General features: G+C 36.7%; 1 protein-coding gene across 6 annotated transcripts in view; it reads left to right on the forward strand.

Annotated features, from left to right (window-relative positions):
* PEX5L (peroxisomal biogenesis factor 5 like) overlaps positions 1-23,589 on the forward strand; it is a 318,150-nt gene that overhangs the window by 129,708 nt on the left and 164,853 nt on the right. For 3 of the 6 annotated variants that reach the window (XM_025287935.3, XM_025287903.3, XM_025287909.3), the window contains exon 3: positions 22,662-22,766. The exons of the other annotated variants lie outside the window; for them this stretch is intronic. In XM_025287935.3, coding sequence (XP_025143720.1) covers positions 22,662-22,766 — 105 coding nt within the window. The remainder of the gene's footprint in view (positions 1-22,661; positions 22,767-23,589) is intronic. 6 annotated transcript variants of the gene reach the window in all.

The raw sequence follows: 23,589 nt of genomic DNA on the forward strand, positions 1-23,589 counted from the left end.
TGAATATATATGCACCCAACACGGGAGCACCGCAGTATGTAAGACAAATGCTAACAAGTATGAAAGAAGAAATTAACAATAACACAATAATAGTGGGAGACTTTAATACCCCACTCACACCTATGGATAGATCAACTAAACAGAAAATTAACAAGGAAACACAAACTTTAAACGATACAATAGACCAGTTAGACCTAATTGATATCTATAGGACATTTCATCCCAAAACAATGAATTTCACCTTCTTCTCAAGCGCACATGGAACCTTCTCCAGGATAGATCACATCCTGGGCCATAAAGCTAGCCTTGGTAAATTCAAAAAAATAGAAATCATTCCAAGCATCTTTTCTGACCACAATGCAGTAAGATTAGATCTCAATTACAGGAGAAAAACTATTAAAAAATCCAACATATGGAGGCTGAACAACACGCTGCTGAATAACCAACAAATCACAGAAGAAATCAAAAAAGAAATCAAAATTTGCATAGAAACGAATGAAAATGAAAACACAACAACCCAAAACCTGTGGGACACGGTAAAAGCAGTCCTAAGGGGAAAGTTCATAGCACTACAGGCACACCTCAAGAAACAAGAAAAAAGTCAAATAAATAACCTAACTCTACACCTAAAGCAACTAGAAAAGGAAGAAATGAAGAACCCCAGGGTTAGTAGAAGGAAAGAAATCTTAAAAATTAGAGCAGAAATAAATGCAAAAGAAACAAAAGAGACCATAGCAAAAATCAACAAAACCAAAAGCTGGTTCTTTGAAAGGATAAATAAAATTGACAAACCATTAGCCAGACTCATCAAGAAACAAAGGGAGAAAAATCAAATCAATAAAATTAGAAATGAAAATGGAGAGATCACAACAGGCAACACAGAAAAACAAAGGATCATAAGAGACTACTATCAACAATTATATGCCAATAAAATGGACAACGAGGAAGAAATGGACAAATTCTTAGAAAAGTACAACTTTCCAAAACTCGATCAGGAAGAAATAGAAAATCTTAACAGACCCATCACAAGCACGGAAATTGAAACTGGAATAAAAAATCTTCCAGTAAACAAAAGCCCAGGTCCAGACGGCTTCACAGCTGAATTCTACCAAAAATTTAGAGAAGAGCTAACACCTATCCTGCTCAAACTCTTCCAGAAAATTGCAGAGGATGGTAAACTTCCAAACTCATTCTATGAGGCCACCATCACCCTAATACCAAAACCTGACAAAGATCCCACAAAAAAAGAAAACTACAGGCCAATATCACTGATGAACATAGATGCAAAAATCCTTAACAAAATTCTAGCAATCAGAATCCAACAACACATTAAAAAGATCATACACCATGACCAAGTGGGCTTTATCCCAGGGATGCAAGGATTCTTCAATATCCGCAAATAAATCAATGTAATACACCACATTAACAAATTGAAAACTAAAAACCATATGATTATCTCAATAGATGCAGAGGAAGCCTTTGACAAAATTCAACATCCATTTATGATCAAAACTCTCCAGAAAGCAGGAATAGAAGGAACATACCTCAACATAATAAAAGCTATATATGACAAACCCACAGCAAACATTATCCTCAATGGTGAAAAATTGAAAGCATTTCCTCTAAAGTCAGGAACAAGACAAGGGTGCCCACTTTCACCATTACTATTCAACATAGTTTTGGAAGTTTTGGCCACAGCAATCAGAGCAGAAAAAGAAATAAAAGGAATCCAAATTGGAAAAGAAGAAGTAAAACTCTCACTATTTGCAGATGACATGATCCTCTACATAGAAAACCCTAAAGACTCCACCAGAAAATTACTAGAACAAATCAATAAATATAGTAAAGCTGCAGGATATAAAATCAACACACAGAGATCCCTTGCATTCCTATACACTAATAATGAGAAAACAGAAAGAGAAATTAAGGAAACAATTCCATTCACCATTGCAACGGAAAGAATAAAATACTTAGGAATATATCTACCTAAAGAATCTAAAGACCTATATATAGAAAACTATAAAACACTGGTGAAAGAAATCAAAGAGGACACTAACAGATGGAGAAATATACCATGTTCATGGATTGGAAGAATCAATATAGTGAAAATGAGTATACTACCCAAAGCAATCTATAGATTCAATGCAATCCCTATCAAGCTACCAACAGCATTCTTCACAGAGCTAGAACAAATAATTTCACAATTTGTATGGAGATATGAAAAACCTCGAATAGCCAAAGTGATCTTGAGAAAGAAGAATGGAACTGGAGGAATCAACCTACCTGACTTCAGGCTCTACTACAAAGCCACAGTTATCAAGACAGTATGGTACTGGCACAAAGACAGAAATATAGATCAATGGAACAAAATAGAAAGCCCAGAGATAAATCCACGCACATATGGACACCTTATCTTTGACAAAGGAGGCAAGAATATACAATGGATTAAAGACAATCTCTTTAACAAGTGGTGCTGGGAACTCTGGTCAACCACTTGTAAAAGAATGAAACTAGAACACTTTCTAACACCATACACAAAAATAAACTCAAAATGGATTAAAGATCTCAACATAAGACCAGAAACTATAAAACTCCTAGAGGAGAACATAGGCAAAACACTCTGACATACATCACAGCAGGATCCTCTATGACCCATCTCCCAGAATATTGGAAATAAAAGCAAAAATAAACAAATGGGACCTAATTAACCTTAAAAGCTTCTGCACATCAAAGGAAACTATTAGCAAGGTGAAAAGACAGCCTTCAGAATGGGAGAAGATAATAGCAAATGAAGCAACTGACAAACAACTAATCTCGAGAATATACAAGCAACTCCTACAGCTCAACTCCAGAAAAATAAATGACCCAATCAAAAAATGGGCCAAAGAACTAAATAGACATTTCTCCAAAGAAGACATACAGATGGCTAACAAACACATGAAAAGATGCTCAACATCACTCATTATCAGAGAAATGCAAATCAAAACCACTATGAGGTACCATTTCACACCAGTCAGAATGGCTGCGATCCAAAAGTCTACAAGTAATAAATGCTGGAGAGGGTGTGGAGAAAAGGGAACCCTCTTACACTGTTGGTGGGAATGCAAACTAGTACAGCCACTATGGAGAACAGTGTGGAGATTCCTTAAAAAACTGGAAATAGACCTGCCTTATGATCCAGCAATCCCACTGCTGGGCATACACCCTGAGGAAACCAGAAGGGAAAGAGACACGAGTACCCCAATGTTCATCGCAGCACTGTTTATAATAGCCAGGACATGGAAGCAACCTAGATGTCCATCAGCAGATGAATGGATAAGAAAGCTGTGGTACATATACACAATGGAGTATTATTCAGCCATTAAAAAGAATACATTTGAATCAGCTCTAATGAGGTGGATGAAACTGGAGCCTATTATACAGAGTGAAGTAAGCCAGAAAGAAAAACACCAATACAGTATACTAACACATATATATGGAATTTAGAAAGATGGTAACAATAACCCTGTGTACGAGACAGCAAAAGAGACACTGATGTATAGAACAGTCTTATGGACTCTGTGGGAGAGGGAGAGGGTGGGAAGATTTGGGAGAATGGCATTGAAACATGTAAAATATCATGTATGAAATGAGCTGCCAGTCCAGGTTTGATGCACGATACTGGATGCTTGGGGCTGGTGCACTGGGACGACCCAGAGGGATGGAATGGGGAGGGAGGAGGGAGGAGGGTTCAGGATGGGGAACACATGTATACCTGTGGCGGATTCATTTTGATATTTGGCAAAACTAATACAGTTATGTAAAGTTTAAAAATAAAATTTAAAAATAAATAAATAAATAAATAAAAATGAAAAAAAAATAGCTCTTTCTGCTTAATTCTCTTTGTCTCAGTTTCTTCATCTGTAAAATGGTTAAAATAAAAGTATACACCTCAAAGGATCGTTGTGACCTAGGCACTGTTGAAATATATGTAAGGTATTCAGCACAGTACCTGGTACATTTTAGATGCCCAGTAAGTGATTATTTGGAGAAGGTGATGGCACCCCACTCCAGTACTGTTGCCTGGAAAATCCCATGGATGGAGGAGCCTGATGGGCTGCAGTCCATGGGGTCATGAAGAGTCTGACACAACTGGGCGACTTCACTTTCACTTTTCACTTTCATGCATTGGAGAAGGAAATGGCAACCCACTCCAGTGTTCTTGCCTTGAGAATCCCAGGGATGGGGGAGCCTGGTGGGCTGCCGTCTATGGGGTCGCACAGAGTCAGACATGACTGAAGCGACTTAGCAGCAGCAGCAGCAAGTGATTATTATTACTACTAGTACTATTACTAGGTACCTGTCTTTGGGCAAGTTATTCTTTCTGGGTTTCAAGTACCTTTCTTCTAAAATGAGGCTATAATGATGCTTCAAAGAAATGTTTATGAGAATTCAGCTAGAAATAATAACACGCTTAATACCATTTGGATAGCTATTTTAATAAACTAGATGCTTTTGAGGTTCATCTCTTCTTTGTCGACACTCTTCAGATAAGTTTACAGTTCTGAGTAGTTACCCAAGGATTAGAAATTGCTCTTTTCATAGTTAAACATTAAGTAAAGAATTGTTTTATTCTTAGAGGTATCAAAGTGAAGAGCACATCTAATGCACACAGCCATCTTCTCGAGGGGTGATTCTCCTCATATTGCTCAGGAAATTGTTTAACTCAGGAAGTCAGAAAATGCTTTCTACCTTCCTCCAGGCAGAACACATAATCACTATATTTCCACATAAAACATCACTGAAATTTTCAACTTTTTTCAATAATCATCAAAAAGTGGGTGATTTTCTGCATATCTCTCACCACTGAGTTAATTTGTGTTGGTTTCAATATCACTGAACAAGAATGTACTGGTCCTTCCTTCAGGCATCTTTGATTAAAGTTAGTTTCTCCTCTTTTATTATATATAATATATAACCTCTATGTCAGTGGGTCTCCCTGAATCTTAGGATCAAAATAAGGTTAACTAAAAGCACTCCTGTGCTATGATAGTCAATGCCTGTCCATCCCAGCACCACTTCACAAGGTTTCTGCAAATTTAGAGGACACTAAGTGTTCTAGCAGCTTCCCTGGTGGCTCAGTTGGTAAAGAATCTGCCCACAATGCAGGAGACACAAGTTCAATCCCTGGGTTGGGAAGATCCCCTGGAGGGCGAAATGGCATCCCACTCCAGTATTCGTGCCTGGGAAATCCCATGGACAGAGCAGCCTGGTGGGCTACAGTCCATGTGGGAGCAAAAGAGTCAGACACAACTTAGCAATTAAACAACAAGTGTTCTGGCTCTGAGATCTTACTTCTGCTTTAACATTGGTGCTTATGGATTTTCAATAGTTCATTCAACCTATTCTGTGTCACGCACTATTCTGGGCTCTTCATATGTGGTACAAAGCAAAACATACAAGTCATTTCTCTTTTTTCTCTCCTTCTTCTACACCTTATCAGTATAAATGTGGAACATGGCTCTGTTCCTCGTGCATGGGTATGCTCAGTCATGTCCAGCTCTTTGCAACCCATGGACTATAGCCCACCAGGCCCCTCTGTCTATGGAATTTTCCAGGGAAGAATACTGGAGTGGGTTGCCATGCCTTCCTCCAAGGAATCTTCCCGACCCATAGATCAAAGAATCTTGTGTCTCCTGCATTGACAGGCAGATTCTTTACCAACTGTGCCACATGTGGAACATGGCTCTATTCCTCAATTACAAGCAAAAATGTTGCATCTTACAGAAGGTACCTGTGTCTATAGCAGACATTACTGGAGGTTTAGGGATATAACTTGAACAGGAAAGAGGTAGAAGAGTGGACTAAATTGCCACCAAATTAATCTCTTTAGTTATGCATAGGGTTTTTTTTTTTTTTAAGATAATCTTCTATCCTTTCTCCCTATTTCAAATTCCTACTATGTTTTAATCCAAAGTTAATGTGATTTCTACCACCTCCATAACAGGTTTTGCAGAAAATATGAAAAGAGCCTACAGATGAATCATAAACTCATAATAGCCTTTCCCTTGGCTACTACAGTGGGATCAAAGGGCTTTAAATTATCATGGGTAAGGACTCCATTAAATTTTTAGCCAGGAGCCAAGATTTCTAATTTCTGCTCAAGGGAGGAGGAGTATAGGAAGGAGGTGCTGTCATACTTCTGTAACCCAGGTTTAGGAGAAAACCTCAACAAGTTTTAGACAGATAGGACTATGTATCATCTATCCATCTACCCATGCCTTCCTTCATTTGTTTACTCAAAGAACCTTTATTTAGCGCCCCTGTGCCCACAAGACACTGGGCTTATGGCAACACAAAACAAGAGTATAAGGCTCTGTGTCCAACTTCAGGGAGATCACAGTCTAGACCTCAACTAAGAAAAAATTGTGATTAAGCAGAATCTGGAAGAAGGCATTGAATTCAACATGTAGAGATGAGGAGATGGGACTTCCAAGTGAAGAAATCAGTCTCTTCAGAGACGCAGAAACTTGAATTCATACAGCCTTCATTGGCGTGGTGAGTGGTGCAGAGTAGCTGGTGAGAGGGAAGCTGCAGGAAAGGAAGAGATGGAGGAGAATCCTGCAGACTTAACCAGGGAAACATGCACAAAGAGCTCCTCCTCTAAAGAACATTCCTGAATGCCGTACAGCTCTTAGAGTCTGGACTGTCCTCTGTCAAAATTTGATTCCCTGTAGGAAAATTGACATTATAAGAATTGTGTTTGCACTTAAGGCATCAACTTTCCGAAACCAACTTAATCAAAGGAAAGATCCAGTCCATATATTTTTGTCAGCTATTGCGCTTGACTCTGCAGTCACAAATACCAGAGAGAAACCATATTCATAAAAGACCCCAGCATATGAAGTACCTGATTTCATTGTTCATTTTAGAGAAGGGGAAAAATATAAAAATATTCACATGGTATGATATGATTTTTAAATAAAACTATGTATTTTCACAGAATTTAAAGTGAAAAATAAATGAGTAAAATTTTATAGTACCAAGTAAAATAGATCTAAATAGACAGTAATCCATAATAGAGAAATACAAGTTAAATTCTTTCAAAACCTGCCAGTCAGTTTCTTTGTTTACTGTGACATAGTTCGTATTATTGTTGAAACTGAAACCCTATGATATTAAAATACCCGGAGTCAAGAAATGCATTTCTATTTCCAATTAGATCTTCTCTAAGAAAATAAGCATGCAAACAACTTTATTTTCACTTTTCAAAGAAAAGGTCAACATAACTCTAAGCCTACTGAAAGAAACTTTTTAAGTTGTTTGAAAGGTCAAGCAGAAAAAAATATTTCTAGAATTTCTACATTTTGATGACTTTAATATAGGAAGTTTTACAATCCAGTATGCTAAATTTTTACTGAAATTTAAAATCTCTTAAAAGACATTTGCAATAAACTTTTTACAAACATCTATTATAGATGGAAATAAAACTAGAAAATGAATCTAACATTTGTATTCAGTTGAATAAATTAGCCATGATACATATATATATATATAACATATATTATATATATTTAAATACAACAGCACATGTGTTTATGACATACATAAATGTTTCACACCTAGAAGCAACTGTGATCTGTGATGGACCAAGGGAAAAAATAGGAAGTAAGGCTTTAAAATAACTAAACTTTGGTGGTGCCATTTGAGGAAAAACAGTATTTAAGTATTAGAAATTAAAAAGAAGTCTTTGTGGTTTTTTGAGTCTGGTGAAATAATACAAGGTTTAAATTAACAAAAACACTCAGAACTATTTGAGTGTTGAAATTTTTCATCACATCAAGATTGACTAAAAGGGGAATAAAAGCTTTTGAGTGTCAGACCTTTCTAAAATGTATTAATGCTTCTTTTCATGTTACTAAATACAATAACTCTATACCTAATTCTTTCTTTTGGGATATTACAGTCCTCAGGGCTATTTCTCAGTGTATCTCTCCTTACTGAGTGGTACCCAGATGTAATTGTCAGAGATGGGCTGAATGTATACTGAGTATGGGGCACCTGGAATCTTTAGTATCCTTCAAATGAGGTTATTTGTTTGTAAATTAATTTTTTCTTCTAATCATGACATTTTCTTGGAAAATTAATTGAGGATACTGGTTGATTGGGTTTTGGTTTTATTATAACTGAACAGATTGTAAGTAACTAAAAGGAAATAGTGTGATATTGTTAATCTGTGGGGGAGGGAAGACTAATGGTGAATTTTCAGGCAAATAAATTTTGATAGATTTAAACCATTTTGAGCTTTCTTCAATTTAGTATTTAAAGGAATAGCTTAAGTGGAGAACCTAAGACCTTTTATATTTTCTGGGAACCTTTTAAAAGCTTAATAAGCTCTGGCATATGTTGATGTGATAATAGCTAGGTTCTTAGAGAAATTAACTTCTTCTATACACATAACATCTATCTAGAATTAGAATCAATTTCAGTCTATCTAATGAAATATCAGTATCATGTAGTTGCTTTTCTCTTTGAACCTAGTAAACCATAATGCATTATTTAGAAGGTTGAAATGAGATTAGGCCAAATCTCTTTTAAATGTTAATTTAATCTCTTTTGATAATGTATCTGAGATTCAGGAGAAAGAAAATGTACAGGATAGCAGAGAAATCATCTTTAACAGATTGAGAAAAACTTCATAGGCAACTTAAAATTAATGTTATCAAATCACTCTTCTGCTTATTTATAGTGACTTGAGACACAGATTATAGATATATTTCCAGTATAGGCGATATAGGCAATCTGCCTAAAATAGAGCGTAGAAATGACTCAACACCGCCATGAACTCAATGGCCCACCGAACTGTTTCAGTCCTTCAGAATTAGGAGCAAGATATGAAGGTGGCGCCTATTTATAATTCATTAGACAAACCAGAGAGCTCGTTAGTAGAAATACATACTTTTGGAACTTCTAGAAATGTTTTAACAATTTTAAGGTCCTCTATGTTGAATCCTTTCTTAGACTTCGAAAGTTGAAGGTCATCTTTTTTATTGTGATTACGTAACTTTGGTTGAATAGGTTTCATAACATGGCCCTACACTTGTCAGCCTTTGAGCACACAGCACAGTCTATGAATTCATCAGCAATCTAATGCTACCTTGGAATTTTGCAACTGCTACCTTAATGGGCCAGATCCAGACTTGCCTTGTTTTCCTATTGTTAGGGGAATTTAATTAACTTTTTCATTTCATTACAGTGTAGCCTTATCAAAGTATTCTTTTAAAATAATAAATAGCTCTTGAAGATACTATAGACTCCCAAGTACATGTAGAAAATAATTTACTTAGCTAATGGGGTTTCACTGATTTATAAAATTATTAGTGCATATTGAATACTCGCTTTTACATGTTATCTATTTGATCATCACAAAAACCCTGCAAAGTCAGTGAAGCAGTTATTATTACTAATCTTACTCTCCAATTGAGAAAACTAAGCTCTCAGCCTTAGGTTACACAAAAATGCAAAATGGTGTTTCTATATCTCAAACCCTGGGTTTCCAACTTCATATCCCATGCTTTGTCAACACAGACCACACCTAACTAACCTCAGTAACCACATATGTATAAAGCCATGTTGCTACACACTGCTGGGTTAGGGTATCCCTTGACAACTTGGTGGAATTATACCCACGAAAAAATTGAAACTTGATGACTATTTCTTTCCTGTTCCAGTTTGTCAGTTGAAGGAGAAACTCAAAAGAAAGAAATACATAATATAGAGAATGGGCTATGAGACTAAGCACAAGGTAAATATTGACTTCAAAACCTCTAGAACATTGACCAGCCAGAATGGCCTACCTGGTTGTCCTCCTAATCCAGGCTTTCACCTTCATAGTTTCAAAGCATGCAGTGGGGGAGAGGTTGTTTTTTTAATAAGCACTTAAGTGGAAGCTTCAAGAGCAAGTTTCATTTATCTATTGATATAATTATGTGTCCTACATTTGAAATTAATCAAACTGTGATTTAGCCAGAAAGTCTGACATCTCAGCAAACTGAACTAGTACATCATCTGTATAACAATAGAAGTGTGAGTTACAGATTAGATGATTAGAAAGACTTTCAGGCACTCCAGGGATCCTGATTCATTTAAAGTCCCCTGTGGACATCAACCCAGGTGACATCTTCATTCTGTACAAGCTGTAAGCTCTACCCCCATAGTAAGCTGCAGAGATATTAGCAAGAACCCTTGAAAAAACTACCTGTAATACATATTATTTTCAAATTATTTATTTTTTCAATTATTCTGTTTATGTACATAACCATTATATATTGGGAGAAGGCAATGGCACCCCACTCCAGTACTCTTGCCTGGAAAATCCCATGGACAGAGGAGCCTGGTAGGCTGCAGTCCATGAGGTCGCTAAGAGTCGGACACAACTGAGCAACTTCACTTTGACTTTTCACTTTCGTGCATTGGAGAGGGAAATGGCAACCCACTCCAGTGTTGTTGCCTGGAGAATCCCAGGGACTGGGGAGCCTGGTGGGCTGCTGGCTATGGGGTCGCATGGAGTCAGACACAACTGAAGCAACTTAGCAGCAGCAGCAGCAGCAACATTATATATTGATATTTAGCTGATGTATGTATTATCTAATTGAAGTCTCTAAAAGTTATATAATTTAATAAACTTTTAATTGGGAATTAATTTAAAAATTTGGAAGCATTCAGATTTCAAAATCAAAAGAAATTTGTTTTTCACAAGAAAATTCTTTTCAAGAAGTTCTAAATGTATAATCTCAGGTCATGAGGCTAGAGGCTCAATTCAAGTTTGGGAATGAACACACAACACCTGTTGGCACTGGCTGACCACTCCTCTTGAGGCATAGTCTTCATTTGAATTTCTTTTAGGCAATACTTCCTGACAATTACTTAGGTAATAGTCCCAGATGGGATATCACCAAAGTGGCAATTTTGGCCATCTTGAGCATTTCTAGTTTCCCATATCTAAGAAGTCCTTTTGATCAGATTAAAAATCACAGAGGAAATTAACTGAGAAGGCTTAAAATAAAATAAACTTGTAATTGAATTGTCTTTGGATATTTTTAAACAGTTTACTCAGATACAAAAGTAAGATTACTTTGTCATGACAGGGAGTTGTTTCATTATTGTAATAGTTTACTAGGGAATCCATAACAAAGTGCCACAGGCTGGGTGGCTTAAACAACAGAAAGTTATTTGCTCACAGTTCTGAAGACTAGAATTCTGAGATTAAGGTGAGAGAAGGATTGGTTTCTTCTGCAGTTTTCTTGGCTTATAGATGACTGTCTTTTCCCGGTGTCTCCATATAACCTTCCTTCTGTGTCCTAATTTCTTCTTATAAGAATACCAATCATATTGGATAGGACCTACCCTAACATCAATACTCCATTTTAACTTAATTACCACTTTAATAAAGATCTTGACTCCAAATACTGTAACATTCTGAGCTTCTAGGGGGTTAGGCCTTCAGTGTATGAATTTTGGAGGGACATAATTCAGACCATAACAATTATAATCTCAACCCTTTAAAAACTGGTTTCTCATTATCCCTGGTGGCTAGATTCAGCATCCCAGTCTTGCATTGGATCCTTGATTTCTGTGCCTTATTAGTCCTTTTTGATGTGGGTTGTCCCAAACCTGGTCTCTTATCCATACTGTGATTATTCTCTGCCTCTGTTGCTGTTACTGAAATACCTTTACTACTTTCATACCTACTGCCCTTCTTTTGTTCCTTATAGCATCTGAACTCAAGTTCATTCCAGTGTTGTCTATAATAACCAAAAACTACAAACAACCCAAATGTCCATCAACAGTTGAATATATAAATTGTGGTATATTCAGATAATGAAACACTATACAGAAGAGGGAACGTAATAACTACTGCTACTTACTCCATGGATGAATCTCACAAACACAATGTTGTATCTTTTGCTACCTACTTCATAAGGACACTTAGACCACAGAGTCCATGAACTCAGCAGTCACAGTTCAGTCCAGTTCAGTCACTCAGTCGTGTCCAACTCTTTGCGACCCCATGGCCTGCAGCACGCCAGGCTTCCCTGTCCATCACCAACTCTCAGAGCTTACTCAAACTCATGTCCATCGCATCGGTGATGCCATCCAGCCATCTCATCCTCTGTCATCCCCTTCTCCTCCCAACTTCAATCTTTCCCAGCATCAGGGTCTTTTCAAATGAGTCAGTTCTTCCCATCAGGTAGCCAAAGTATTGGAGTTTCAGCTTCAGCATCAGTCCTTCCAGTGAATATTCAGGACTGATTTCCTTTCGGATTGACTGGTTGAATCTCCTTGCAGTCCAAGGGACTCTCAAGAGTCTTCTCCAACACCACAGTTCAAAAGCATCAATTATTTGGTGCTCAGCTTTCTTTATAGTCCAACTCTTACATCCATACATGACTAATATTTATCGAGTACCTACCATTGCCAGGCATTGTGGAAGTGCTTTCATACATACTCTCATTTAATTCTCACAAATTTATGAAGTAGCTAGGTAGGATTTCTATCCTACTTTCAGAAGGTAAAATGAAGCCTTAGAGAGAATAATTTATAAAAGGCAGAGCTGAGGTTTGAAACTTCTGTCTTCTGACTCCAGTCCCAGTATTGGTGCCAACATGCCACATGGCCATCCTTTGTTCCCTTCCATTGACCATGGATGCTTAACTGGCTCTATACACTGTCAATCTCATGGCCACTCAGTGACTGGGGTTTCCCACTCCAAGGTCTCTTCATACTTTCCCTAGCCCCTCTCCACAGAGTAAGAAAGACTGTTAATCTTTTTAAGGAAGCAGAAGGCATTAGGGAGGAGCCAACTCAGATATTGCCTATGACCCCCAGAGGACTATCGAGATAAGCAGAGACACTACAGTCTGATCCATAATATTAGAACAGAGATGGTGAAAGCCTCAGCTTGTCTCTTAGAGCTGTTTCAGGTAAGTCAGGTAGATGGAGTACCTTAGCTCAGAACTTTTTGGCTAGTAGCTTATGAATTTAACCTAGTTTCTGTAATTTATTTTTCCTAAGTTATATCAACAAAACTGGGGCATTTGGTGACTGGAGAACAAACTAGTAAAACACTTGCACCTGCCAGAAAATGATTAAAGCTACAAAGAAGGCTACTGAATAGTCAGATTCCAAGTCCACAGCTCTTATTCATAAATTAGTAATAGAATTTGCCTGAAATATTTATAAAGGGGAATTCAAGTTCACTAGTTACAAGTCCTTCTCTAGAAAGAAAATGGACAAAGTGTAATTCTACCTCATGACATCTGCATAAATTTGCTTTCTCAAATTCAAAACTTTGGTAATAATACATTTACCATATGGTAATTACATCTGTTTTTTAAAGGAGGTGGGATTCAATTTCTATGCTCTAAGATAACAACAGTCAACATTTAAAGGCTTCCAATTAGGTAGAGGAATGGAATTCCTTCTTTTGACTTGGAAAAAAAAAAAGAAGAAGTGAAAGTGTTATCACTCAGTCCTGTCCACCTCTTTGCAACCTGATGGACTGTAGCCTGCCAGGCTCCTTTGTCTATGCGGTTCTCCAGGCAAGGATACTTGAGTGGGTAGCCATTCTCTTCACCAGGGGATCTTCCCAACCTGGGGATTGAACCCACATTTTCTGCACTGGAAGCAGATTCTTTACTGTCTGAGCCACAGTAAATAGATTTTACTTACTAGGGGCAAGAAGTTGGGATGTGTGTATGTGCTCAATTGGGTCCAACACTTTGTGACCCCATGAACTGTAGCTCGCCAGGCTCCTCTGTCCATAGCATTTCCCTGGCAAGAATCCTGGAGTGGGTTGCCATTTCCTCTTCCAGGAGATCTTCCTGACCCAGGGATCAAACCCTCATCTCCTTTATCTCCTTCACTGAAGGCATATTCTTTACTGTTGAGCCATCAGGAAAGCCCAAGAAGTTGGGGGATGCATCTAATCACTGAAAAGAAAAAGAGTTTCATAGGTAATCAGTTCAAGGGAACTGTTTCATGGTCTTAACCACATATTTACCTACAGGGATTCTTATTCATTATGTTTCCTTTGGAAAACTTTCCAATCAGGAATAAATGGGAAAGACAGAAATGATAAATCAGTGTTTTGTACATGGTTCCTGCCGAGTTTCCTTCCCACTAGTCTTCCACCTTCTACTATCTTGTACAGGACATCACCTTGGCTAACTACAAACACTTAGAACCCAGACCTCAATACCTCTTCCCTAACCCCTTCCAGGAATAGACCTTTTCTCACCTCCCCCTATGCCCTAAAACATCACTGATTCAGCAGAGTTTAAGCAATTATCTATGCTGGTGATGTATGATTCTCATAACACCTTACTTTCTCTTAAGTGTTGGACATCCATCCATTTGTGCACATCAGATACAAGTCTGGAGTGCTTGTATTTGAAAAGAAAAAAATAACAAAATAATCTTTAGGATTTTATGTTTTCAGTCACTTTACTCAAAAATAAGCCCCCCCGCCCCAACCCCCGCTCCAAAAGTGCCTGTTTTGCAAACCATCTGAGGTATTTAACAGTGAATTAAAAATAACAAAGGTAACCCTCTCTGGTGGCTCAGATGGTAAAGAATCTTCCTGCAATGCAGGAGACCCAGGTTCGATCCCTGGGTCAGTAAGGTCCCCTAGAAAAGGGAATGGCAACCCACTCCAGTACTCTTGCCTAGAGAATTCCATGCACAGATGAGCCTGGTGGGATATAGTCCATGGGGCCACAAAGAGTCAGACCCAAATGAGCAACCAACACATACACATATATAACCCTCTAATTACTGTTGTATTTTTTTGGTTACATATTCACACAATCATCAATGTCTTCTCAAGCATAAATATATTTATATAAATATAAATTACAAATTGAGGATTTATCATACTAGAAAGGAAAACTTACCACCACATTCTACAGTTACTTCTTAATTATTAAATATGTATTACTTATGTCATCCTCAGCATAAAGCCAACAAGGTCAAAAGAAAACAATTTTTCTAGACCAGACCACTTTAGGTAGCAAAAGATGCTTGCAGATGCATAATAGAGAAGCTCAATATTAAGGTGAAATAGGTTCCAAATAATTTAGAGCGACATTAATCAGAGTAAGCCTAATAATAAAACTTCACTAATTGAGAACTGTTATAGATGATCGGGGAACTAAGTGCTGTGACTTTGACCTTTTGTCAAGAAAGCTTGCTAAGCAGAGTAAATAAACCTGGGGGTAAGGTGGGAGCGAGATGGGGAATGTTTAATCTTCTCCAGAGAACAAACAAATGGTAAATTGTGAGCAAATGGATCTTATTAATTAGAAGGAAGTCTTATCTGTCCTTCAGAGCCAATTTTAAGCATCTTTACTTGGCAACACTTTATTCATTTTAATGAATTTTTATTTAGATACTTGAAACTATTTAATTTCTTTAAATGTCTAATTCAGACTTTTTATGTAATTCAAAATCACCTTCTGTCAAATTTGGCCATATTATGTGATTTCAATATCTTAAATAATTTGAAAAGGTTTTTAATAGTTACTTGTATATACTGAGTAAACTTGAGTCTCTTATCACTATACCAAATAATGCAAGTAGTTCAAAAGAAACAAGCACAACCTTTGCTCACACAAGGTAGTTTCATTGATAAAACAGTCACAGAACCTTTTTTCTCAATGAGCGATTATATAGCAAGGTGCCCGGGAGAAGCTTAATCTGCATGTACAACTCAGAAATTTTGGGTATGGGGCAATTCTGTTCCTCAAGAGACCCAGGTCCCTTTTCTAAGTGTAATTAGAAAAAATGACATGGAGTGTTTTGGAATCAATTGGTGACTCTGGTCACTGAAGGCTGATTTGTTTTTTTAAAAAAGAGATATTGACGCGCTTCCTCAAAAGTACTCTTGGATGGTCAAGAAGACACTCTGAGGCGGGAGAGGCTAAAGTGCTGAGGCCTAATTTTCTGGGGAGAGACAACAGTTTAAGGGTCACCATGAGTTTTACACGCCAGTGTGTTCTGCTTCAGGACTAAATGTTCCAAGTTTTCTGAGTGTGTTTTAAGAACTACAAGATGAGAGCTACTGATTGGGCACCCATTATGATTTTTGACTGCTTTTAGGGGAGATTCTTTGAATGCTAATAAGAATAGTAAGAGCAACAGTGGTGGTTAGGGGACCTGTTAGGGCAGGAACAGCTGTGATGGAAGTGCTGAGGGGGTGGTGGAAGCAGTCACTGCCAAAATGGGCCACCCAGAGGTGGGAGAGAGCAGCTCCAGGGACAGCACCCTGGCTGTTGAGAAGACAGTAACCCAAGGTCAACTGGCATACCAGGCACAGTGAACACAATTCAGAAGGCCCAAGATACTCCTCAGGACCCATAAAAATACTTTCATTGTATCTTTCTTAAAAATCAGAATCCCTCAAATGACTATTATAATAAGAAATTTGTAATATTAATAACAAATCTGGTCTGGATTATGTTTTTCTTGATATAGCTTAGTCATAAAATACAACCTTCTACATTTTTTATGGAAAAAGGGTCCCATTAAAGCAAAAGTTTGAGGACCTATAGAAGTCATCAAGACCCCTCTACAGCAATCATTCAGGCCAAGGACAATGAGTGTGCATGCAGAGAGCTTAAAATCCCAGGGACTTTCATATGTGAAGGTTTAGAATTAAAGAGATTATTGTCCATGGCTCTCCCATCACCACATACACATATACCACATACAGCAAGAAGTACCAAATAACACAAACTGAAGATATAGGAGTTATATGGTAGTGGTTTAGTTGCTAAGTTGTGTCTGACTCTTGCAACCCCATGAACTGTAGTCCACCAGGCTCCTCTGTGCATGGGATTGGTAAATTCTTGATTTACCAAGCAAGAATGCTGGAGTGGTTTGCCATTCCCTCTCCAGGGGATCTTCCCAACCCAGGGATCAAACCGGGGTCTCCTGCCTGGCAGGCAGAGTCTTTAGCAACTGAGCCACCAGGGGAGCCCCATGGGAGTTATATCATAGAATGTAATTAGAATCAGTCCTCATTCACACCAGAAGACTTCATGGAAAAGGTGATGGTTTGGAGAGTCATCTGGAAAAAAACAATGCTACAATGAAAACAAAAAAGATAGTAAGAAAGATATGGAGAATCAACTAAATGTCCTTCTTTTAAATGCCATGTGACATTATTTTAACTAAAGGCATCAATTTCTTTACTGCAACTTGACTACCCTTAATAAAGAATCAATAATCAAATTATTTCCAGCTATAAACAAATCACTGAACCAGTGGTGAATTCATTATGATTTGTGAATTCCACATATGAGTCACTAATTAAGAAAAGAGAGAATTCTGTCCGTGCTTCCCAATTATTTACATCCAGATCTGTGCTTCCTTCAGGATGTTTAGAAACAATGATTGACCAGTATGTTCAGATTTAGTTCTACTTGTAAATTTTAAAATTTACAGAAAATTTTGTTGATGGGGGAAGAAGGGAATGAGTTAAATGTTACTGTAATAGAATGGTTTGAGCCCTACTCTATGTTGGAAGAAATCCATAGGAACACACAACTAGGAAAGGACATAATGTGGTATGCAGAGATCGCCACCATTCAAGGAATATTGCTCTGACATTTTCCTGTGTTGAAAGAGAAGTTTGAAGAGAGCATGACACTTTCCATGACATTTACCTTCTCAAGTAAAAAAGGTTATCCTGGCTCTGCATATAAGCAACAAGAATAGCCATCAGAAATTAGCCTTTTTGTGACCAGTTTGTGCTTGTAAGTCCAGGGTCTGGAGCTTATGAGATATATAATTTTTCAATATATGCAATACTGAATATCATTTCATTTCAAACAGTTGTGCTAAAATGACCCAAATGGCAGGTATTTGCTTATATATATGTTATGTATAAGGAAAATATATTCAATGCATTCATACTTGTAAACCTGATTGTAGTTTATCCTTAAAACAATGATAAAAATGATGTTTAAGTTATAAATTCCATTGTAGCAGCAACTAGAAAATTGCTGATGATGTACTGAGTCACTCTGAAATTACTTTATTTCATGTGTCCAAAATAGATCTCAGGATAATTCTCGTAAACATGGCATTTAGTGGCATTGAGTTAACATTTAAAAAGAATTAGAGGGATGCTAAAACTTATAAATCTCTATTAAGATCTACAGAACAGAAAGAAGTGTGTACAATGTATGCCTTAAAAAGGCTAGTTCTTAAAGCTGTGAGAAGGGGATAATGGTATTTCAATTAGTTATCAGCAAGTGACAATACATTCCACCACAAATGTACTCTTGTTCTTCTAGCTTTTAAGACTATATGGAAAAACTGGGTGCTTCAGAGTTTTGAGAAAAAAGAAGGGAACACTATACCTGTGTTGTGGATGATCTGAAGACTTTGCCTGTTCATTTTTAAATATTGCTTTCAGGTCCTTTGCTTACCAAAGGAGGCCCAATTTCACTCAAATGTTTTGAGAACTGTGTTTAAATAAACGCAAATGAAAAGACAAAAAAAAAAAAAAAAAGAAAGAAGTATGTATACGTGAGATGCTTAGGTTGGTTTTCTATGAAAATAGTTTAAACAAACACATTTTTTTAGAAATGTGCTCATGAGTGAAGTTGTGGGTGGCTAATTCTTATTGACCATTTCCGCCTCACAAAGCCAGATGGAGAGAGAGCAGAGTGGTAGACGAGGAAGCACACAGGCTGGGAGGTAGGTCTGGGTTCCCATCCCAGATTAGCTCTGAGGCCTTGGCTAAAGCACACTGTACTGTCTCTGAGCCTCAAAGCCCACAACCGTCTAGCAAAGACAATAATATCATCTACCCCACAGAGTTCTCATGAGAGCAAATCAATAAAAACATGCAAAACACCCAGCAGCATGCTCAGCACACAGTAGCTTCTGCAAAGAGGTTAGATCTCTTCCCTGCAAGACAGACCTGGAGCCAGCACCTCATCTGAGGATACCTGATACCTGGATATCACAGCCTGATATCCAGCCTAAAATTCTGTGACTTCCAGTGTTTTCTAGGGCTTCCCTAGTGCCTCAGATAGTAACAGAATCCGCCTGCAATGCAGGAGACCTGGGTTCCATCTCTGGGTCAGAAGTTCCCATGGAGAAGGGAATGGCACCCAACTCCAGTATTCTTGCCTGGAGAATTCCATCTACTCTGTTTCTTACATTCTATATTAAAAAAACAGAAGTGGGCCAAAACTGAGTTTTCATAATAAACATTAGTGTCATTACTGTACTCCCTGTGTTTCATTCATTTATGCCTGGTGTTATAATAGAAATTAAAAGATTATTCTCAAGAATTATTATTTCTTAGAAAAGCTACTATTTTATATATTTCATTTGTGAACACACAAAATGATAAAAGAAACTTTAAAAAATCAAAGAATTTTCTCTAGCAAATCACACAAAATGAAAGACATTTCCTTTTATGCTGATACTGTTTTCCAAACAGTCAAAAATATCTCAAGAGATTAAATGAGCAAGCGGAAAAAGGTGATTTTGAAGTATTATTTGAAAAGAAATGGGCTGATATAATTTCTGGAGGGTGTCACGATGTGATAATCAACTTGCAAAGTTTCACTGTTCCTTTCTGTTGTGGCTAGAATGATGTAGAAGCATACTGGCTTAATGTAATCTAAATCCATTTATATGCTTGAGTGTATAGTCAGTATATATTTCCTTTTGCTGTCCTCATGTTGTTTCAAATAATAGATTAATATTGATCTTTTGGTGTAGTTGTATTTTAAAAATTGAACTTGAAATATGAATAACTATGTGTATTTCTTTCTTACAAAGTTTTAAGTCACTGAATTTAAAAAAGAAAGGTAAAACCTGCACAGTTGTATTACTGTCAGTCCTACAGAGCTGCTGATAAGCCAAATTGTATAGTTTCATGAATTGCCAACTCAGTTACCTGCCAGGTTCTGAATTCTAGAAGCATTATCCCACAAGATAAATGGACAAGTCAGAAATAACACAGCTTGATTTTAAGATAAAATCTTGATTTTAATTTTTAAGGTGGAGGTGGCAATATGACCTGGGGGGATCTTGCTTTGACATGTAAGTGCGTTCACATGACTTGGCAGTGGTTTTAGACACTCTGTCTGAACTGTGGACATGTCACGTGGCCAACCTTCCCAATCTGTTCTGGAGCTGTACCACACTTCCGAAACAGTGAAGTTCATCCGGTACTAACTCAAAAGCCAAGAGGTTGTAAAGGAAACAAAGTTGCTAGCAGGCACTAACCTGGGTGTCATGACTTTTTTCAGGTAGTAGGTGTAACCTTGAAGAAAAAGTGGCACTGTCTTCAAAAAAGTGACCTGACCCTGGCTTTGGTGGGTTCTTCTGCAAGAAATAAAAAGCACCGCATGTGTTTATTATATATCCTTTCTAGCTGACCACTGCTTTGTTCTAGAGTTCAGCATGAAAGGACTAATTTTTGTTTTGGTTTGGTTTTGTTTTAGTGAAATGGCATGTCCGTTGCTAATTCTAGCTATTATAGTTGCACATGTGAAAAATACCTATACATAGTTTACGGATTGGTAGCATTTCAAATAAATAGTATATTGAAATACCGACCTGAAATTTTTTGAGATGCTTATCAATTGATTTTATTTCTTAGCCCAAGGAAAGAATCTGAATTATTATTTTTTCAATTATGACTTGTAACATTAGATATGTTTTTCAAATATATTAGGAATTTAATATAAGCATGCCACTTTGTTTATTGCTATATTATTACACTTCTCGGAGCATGGAAAAATTCTTCACAAATGATTTTGCTCTTTTGAAAAAATACGCTGCAAAAATATGTTAAACTATATAAAGTTTGTAAATGAGTGTAGCTTATAAAGACATACTGATCTTATTGTATATAATGTTTTATCCAAGTAATTTTTACATTTTGGAAACATGTCAAATAGCTTAGCAGTGCCATGGATCATTTTCCAGAATTCAGAACTGTATGTATATTAGGAAGATGACAGTGCTTTACTACAGGAAACACCTGGGATCGTTATACCCCGATTTGTTATACAGTTAACCTCTGTTTCCCTTTATTCTTCCAGAATTCAATTAATCTAAGCATTGTAGCCATATTAACTTTTCAGAACACTTAAGAAAATTACTGCTGTTATATCTGCTCAATAAAATCTCTAATAGTTGATATTATATTGTAGAAATAACACAGTATTGTTCAATAATGCTAGTTCTTAAGTTAACAAACCAAAGAAACAAGCTTTCAGCATAGTAAAGAGATTCACACAGTTTTAAATGTAGTAACTAGACAAAGTTTTTCTTGGTTCTCATAAATAAAAACTGCCACTCATTACATTTTAGAAAGGCAACGCTCGAAAAAATGGATATTCTGCTTCCTAGAGTCAACCTACCTTCTAAATACTTAAAGCCCTGTGCAAATCAAAGATAATAATGTAAGTCTATCCTTTTTAGTTGCATAGAGACTATCAAGATTTATTAATCTTTGGAGTTAATATTGACCCTAGCTCTTAACTTCCTTTCAGACAACGGACCCTCATATGTCCATTTTTGTCTCCTTGCCTATGGTATCTCTGTATGCTGCATCTGTACTTTACATAAATTTGCAACACAGATAGTCACATTGTACCTAGTATAAGGTTGTTTTCTCTAGGGAGGCTCTGCCCACAGACAAAGGATAGTGGAAGTTTTTGTTTTTAAAGTGCTTAAAGATGATTTAATTTTTACATAGTATGAGATGTTGCTAATTGGGTTGGGAAGGTGATATTTTGTTTTCTGTATTTTTTTTTTCTATTATGCCCTATCTACCCTCAAAAACATAATAAACTAAAACCATAGAAAGCCAGCATACCCCTTACAGTCCATAATTATGTTTGTGTGAGACCAAAAAATTGTACATATCAGTATATCAGTGCCTCTATTATTAATCATCCTTTATTTACATGTGAATTTATGAGATTCTCCAATTAAAAGACATTTCTAAAATTCTATTAACATTTTTTTAATCTCAAGAACATTGAGAGTTGCATTTTTTTTTCCATAGTACCTCCCCAAAATAAACAAGTTGGGTGAATTTCTGTGACTTTAGGCTGCTGAACAATTTTTAGAGGTTTTATGACACATTTATTTTTTGTGCCCAATCCAATCAAAAGTGACAGACACCAGAGACCACCCAGCAAAATTCCTCTGTGGGAGTGAGACCCTGATCCTAATCCCTATCCTAGACTCCTTACTGTCATTTAAAACACTTAGAGATTATACAGGAATAATTTTAAATAAACATAACAGGCAATCCATAGTGTTTTAAAATCAATGCTAAAAAAATTGTCGTCATGTAAATTGCCTTAAAATATATTATACATATAAAATACTAAGTTAAAATTAAATATAATATAATATGTCAGCTGTAAAGGTGAAAAAGTAGTTAACTAAAAAGTTCACAGATAATCTTTTTTCAGATTTCATGTGTTTTCTCCTCAGCCAAAAGCCTCAAGATTCTCTTGCAGCAGCCTACCTCTTCATTTATGTTGGATTGCTCTTTAAACATTAGAATATCTTGTGATAAATAATAAGTTAAAGATTTCTCCTGACACAAGTCATTGTTGATTTCACTGTTATAGGGAAAAGGCTCTAGGGCGGCAGATAAGGCTGTTGCCATGGTGATGAAGGAGATACCGAGGGAGGAGTCTGCTGAAGAAAAGCCCCTCCTTACTATGACATCACAGGTGGGCAGACCCTTAGGGTTCCTGTAGGAAGCTGACATATGTTAATATATCAGATATTGTGATTTTTAACTAGAAAAAAAAAAACATTAACTCGATCCAATTTTTAAAAAACAGTTTCAATGAAACAATTATACAGTATAAAATGAAAACCAAAATTACTTAAATGAAAATTCCATCATTTAGTTACATATTCGTGGATATTAATTTTCATTACTCAACTTTAGTTAAGAAAAGAAAATGTATGTGCAAGTAAAACATGTTGCTTCTTTATAAAGGAGTCTTGTTAACAACTTTGGGAAAGTACAATTAAGATAATGGTACATTTGAACAACAACCAAAAAAAAATTCCTGTGGATAAATACAACTTTATTGCATACATATGTCAGTTTACCAGTAGAATATCTAAATTTTCTTAAATGTTAAATATATTTATGTTGTGACTATGCATACTACATATATGTCTATACATATTTATGTGGATGAGTAATTTACAGGAATGAGCCAGAAGTCCCTGAGTCCCCATGCAGAAAATGGCATTTGTGATCCCTCTTCTATTTGGTGACCTTGGCAACAAAAATATAATCTCTATTAAAAGCACATGAGGGCCATTTTCAGCATTTATTATAACAAGTATAGAAAAAGGTTTACATTTGTATGCAAAGACATGCCAAGAGTGAATCCTGTATGTCCTCAGGGACTTTTGAAACACCCTGTAAAATCCACATACATATGTATAATATACTCATCACCACTCTGTGGAACTATCAGTTTTAAATTCTTAAATGCAAAATATTTTTACTTGCATTTATCTTATAATTTAGAT

Source organism: Bubalus bubalis, chromosome 1 (assembly GCF_019923935.1).
Source record: "Bubalus bubalis isolate 160015118507 breed Murrah chromosome 1, NDDB_SH_1, whole genome shotgun sequence".
NCBI classification, from domain to species: Eukaryota; Metazoa; Chordata; class Mammalia; order Artiodactyla; family Bovidae; genus Bubalus; species Bubalus bubalis.